At 41.6% G+C, this 4,015-nt stretch overlaps 1 protein-coding gene across 1 annotated transcript; it reads right to left on the reverse strand.

Moving 5' to 3' along the window:
- Nucleotides 1-229: 229 nt before the first annotated feature.
- On the reverse strand, nucleotides 230-3,646 carry phox2bb (paired like homeobox 2Bb). The gene is made up of 3 exons (XM_078554436.1): nucleotides 3,242-3,646; nucleotides 2,183-2,370; nucleotides 230-1,416 (listed from the first exon to the last, which is right to left on the reverse strand). The coding sequence occupies exons 1-3, from the start codon at nucleotides 3,480-3,482 to the stop codon at nucleotides 940-942; spliced, it is 906 nt and encodes a 301-aa protein (XP_078410562.1). The 5' UTR covers nucleotides 3,483-3,646; the 3' UTR covers nucleotides 230-939.
- Between the last annotated feature and the right edge of the window lie 369 nt (nucleotides 3,647-4,015).

Genomic DNA, 4,015 nt, shown 5'->3' on the forward strand with positions numbered 1-4,015 from the left:
TTCGTCTTCAAGAAAAAGGGTCATTACAATGATTGGTATTTAATATGGAGATAACACAAAGTGAAACTGTAGCATTAATCAGCAGATCTGTTTTGTCTTTTTTTATTATTTCACAGTTTTGCTTTCGTCGTCTCTGGCATTTCCATCAAAGATGACATTTAAAAAAATGAAAACTAATACAATCACAGTCTGTTTATAAGTACTGTAATTATACTTAAAAATGTGTCTGAGCTCCTTCACACAAGACGAAAGATGTTAATATATATTAGAATAATGTTCAACTCTATGTCAGCAAACATATTTAAGAAATTCACATTGACATTCCCCTGTAAGCCTGAAGCTGACAACATACAGTTGCTACCCTGTTTTAGGTTAATTTTATCCCTCAACTCCTAAGTTATATCGCCACAACTTTAATAACAAAAAACAGAACCATATTCCAACCTTTGCTTTGCATTTTATTATCAACAATCAAGTTAATGGTACACTTTTGGAAAACTATATGCACACGTAGAAATATTTCCCTTATTTAAATATAAGCATCCATTATACCACATATAAATAATTTTGAACTCCTGAACATAATTTATGAGGGTTATGCTCACCATAATTTTGAACGGGACGGAGAAAACAAAAACGACAACATGCATTTAACAAAAATATATACCATTATTATTATATGAGCCACCTTTTACCTAAACAAAATAACTCAACCCGTGATGATCTGCTTAATTTTGTATTCTCCATAAACACACTCCATATGGACTACAAGGGGGGAAAGTCTTTTAAGGTCAACTAGAGAAGACAATTTATACTGAGAATAACACTTTTACAGTTTAGTCACAGAACACCGCTGTAGAAAGACACACAAAATTTTATTTTTCGTTTTTTTTATATTTCTTTTTTAATCCCAGTGTTGGAAGAAGAGGAAAAAGTTATTCAGAACATGCTGCTTTTTACTAAAGTGGCTTTGGTTCCGTTGGGTCTCTGCAGGGAGGAGAGCACACTGGCGAAAGGACCTCCTATTGAGTCGGGCACTGCGCTCACTCCGCCCGGGCCCGTTGCCCAGCCGGTACCCGCTACTCCTGCAGCCGCCGCAGCCGCCGCCGCCGCCGCTGCAGCCGCTGCTGTGGCCGCCTTGGCAGAGTCGGCACTCCCCACGCCACCTCCTCCCCCTCCGCCACCCCCTCCTCCTCCTCCTCCCCCGTTGCCAGACACACCGCCGCCGTTGCCCGGCGCCGGCACGCAGCTGCCTGGACCCGTGCTGTCGGGATCGGCCGGTTTCGAGTCCTTGTTGTCGTCCTCGGAGCGCAGGTCGGATTTCTTGGACGATCCGCTGCTCTTGGCCGCCGCAGCCGCCGCCGCCGCCGCTCTCTCCTGCTTGCGGAATTTAGCCCGCCGGTTCTGAAACCAAACCTGGGGAAAGAGGAGGGAAGAGATAGGAGTGACCGCTGTACTGTTAAACAGAAAGTGCAATCTGATCTTCAAGACCATTGAAGAGATACACTCAAATGACAACATCAATCAGTGGCCACATGTGAGAAAATGCTCCAAAAGAGGGACAAACGTGGGGTGAAAAAACAAGAAAGGTAGAACTCAGAGAGGAACTGTTGCTGGGTCTGCTTGTATTGCAGGAAGAGACGGTGAGCGGGCTGTCCTGTGAAGCAGGATCTGTTGCTCTTCTGCAGAAGAATTTGAGCAGTTCACTTGTTCCGCTTTTGGGTTTCTCTTTATCGATTGTATATATCCACGTGTGTGTGTGTGTGTGTGTGTGACTTATCTATATAAACATATAACTAATATATTGAATTGTATCTGAATTATCCACTATCTAGTTATTTGCCCTGCACTCTCCTCGTTGAAGTCCATCTGTAATGTGATTCTATGTTGCAGTAACTTACATGACCAGAATGCGAATAATACATGATATTGTATACTGATAAATAGATATGTATCGATAACTTTGTTCTCACAAGGCCATTTCGCTACTCAATAATGCATACAGAGGGTGAATACGTTATCCAAATGTACAGTAAATGGTGTCATTGCATGTGTCGCGACATGTCCCGGTGTAATGTCCATCTATTGTCTGATTCTATCGAGATTGCTGTAATGTAGAGATGACCAACGTGCTCGTGTTAAACGGGAATGTTGTAGTCCGAGATTAGTGTTCCACTAATACCTGCACTCTGGCCTCGGTGAGATCTATCTTCAGAGCCAGCTCTTCTCGTGTGTAAATGTCCGGGTAATGGGTCTCTGCAAACACTCGCTCCAGTTCCTTCAACTGCGCGCTGGTGAAAGTGGTCCGTATCCGCCTCTGCTTCCTCTTCTCGTTCAAGCCGCCGTGATCCGTAAACAGTTTGTATGGGACTGGCAGGGAGAGCAGGGAACCAAGAGAAATTATCAGAAATCAGTACAATAATAAAAACAAAATGGCTTGCAAAACACCCTTAAAATAACGGCGGAAAGCATAATGAACGCTTCTCTGGACGAAGAGAATTGAGAATTGTACTGAAGTACAAGATGGGTGCATAAAGAAGCAATTCGCAATCCCGCTCTTCAATTCACTGAATTGAAGCCAGGCATTTAAAAAAAGTGTGGTTAAGTGTATGACAAGACCTGAGATTAATTCAAGATATAATTAGTGAAACACAGAATAATGTGAAAAAATGAAGAAATTATTAAGAATAGTTTCTCTCAAAATATAGGGAAAATATGTAATTGGAAATAAAATCAGTCATATTACAATTTTAATATTGCTTTTATTTGACTTAAGTATATATATTTTTGTGTAAAATTGTTTCTAAATTGTTTTTCCTAAGTTTTGTGTGTCTTAAAGTTTACCTAACGTTTTAAAATGATCGTCGTATTAAGTCCAAGCCACTCTGCTTTAAAGACACTCTGGTAATGAGCTTTAGTCTTTGGTTATTTGATTACACCAGGACAGATTTTCTAAGCTTTACGTATCATCGCAAAGTAAATAAATTATGCCTATCATTTTGGCAGCTTAAGATAATTTTGTTGGCGGTTCGGGTGTGACTAGTATAGTGTAACCCTGTAACTGAATTACCCATTGCCTGCAATCGCTTCTAACGTGATAAATTCTTTCATTTGTGTAAGCAAATTTCGTTTGGTAAATACTAAACACATTTCAATTTTCAAATGCAATCAACCTTCCTATATACATGTTTGTTGCGAGGAGAAGGGGTACTCTTTGGAAACGATTGCGAGAGGTCCTTACCTGCCGCGTATGGACTGCTCTGATGGTCCCTAAGAGTTCCAAGGCTGCAGGATCCTGGAGTTAGAGATGGACATCCCGAGCTGGCCCCGAATGTGGTCCTTATAGGATTATATTGGAATCCACTCGCCTGGCTGCAAGAACTGAAGTCAGCATAAGCTGAAGCAAGGCTTGACGTGTCCATACCAGCCATACACGACTCGTAGGCAGAAGAATTGAGGTAAGAATATTCCATTTTATACATTGAAAAGGCTCTGGATATCTGGCCAAAAAAAAAGAATGAGAAAAGAGAAAGAGAGAGAAGGTGCCTTTGGTGGGTAGATGTGCACAGCACAGAGCCTGCTTTACAACTGGGCTTCTTTCTAAGAGGAGAGCTTAGTTTTATCAAAATGCCTCCTATGAGCTGCCTTGCCTCAGGTCTCTAGAGCATATAGTCCTCATAATAAACTTGGCTGTTTCCACTTGGACAATAGCAAAGCGGTGGTCTTATTGCCTTCGCTTTTACATGACAATAACTCATCAGTCTATTGGGCTGGCACAGGGGGACTGGGCTGCCCAACCTCCCTATCATTGATTCCTGCATCTCTAATTAGAATTTAATACCACACCATTACGCACAGAGTCCCCTCCATCATCCCTCTAACCATATCCCTGCCCTTAATTCAATCAGACTACTTTTAAATAATGAAAGTTGGGTGACGATTCTCCCTGATCCAATTTTCCTGCGCTTTTAAGCTTTTGAAGCGATCATAGCGCGGGCACAAATTGAGATATTTT

This window comes from Cetorhinus maximus, chromosome 1 (assembly GCF_964194155.1).
Source record: "Cetorhinus maximus chromosome 1, sCetMax3.hap1.1, whole genome shotgun sequence".
Lineage (NCBI taxonomy): Eukaryota > Metazoa > Chordata > Chondrichthyes > Lamniformes > Cetorhinidae > Cetorhinus > Cetorhinus maximus.

Coding starts and splice junctions, on each gene's coding strand:
- phox2bb (XM_078554436.1), bottom strand. CDS start 3,482: ATGTATAAAATGGAATATTCTTACCTCAATTCTTCTGCCTACGAGTCG. Junction 2,371..3,241: donor GAGCAGTCCATACGCGGCAG/GTAAGGACCTCT, acceptor TCTCCCTGCCAG/TCCCATACAAACTGTTTACG. Junction 1,417..2,182: donor TCACCGAGGCCAGAGTGCAG/GTATTAGTGGAA, acceptor CTCTTTCCCCAG/GTTTGGTTTCAGAACCGGCG.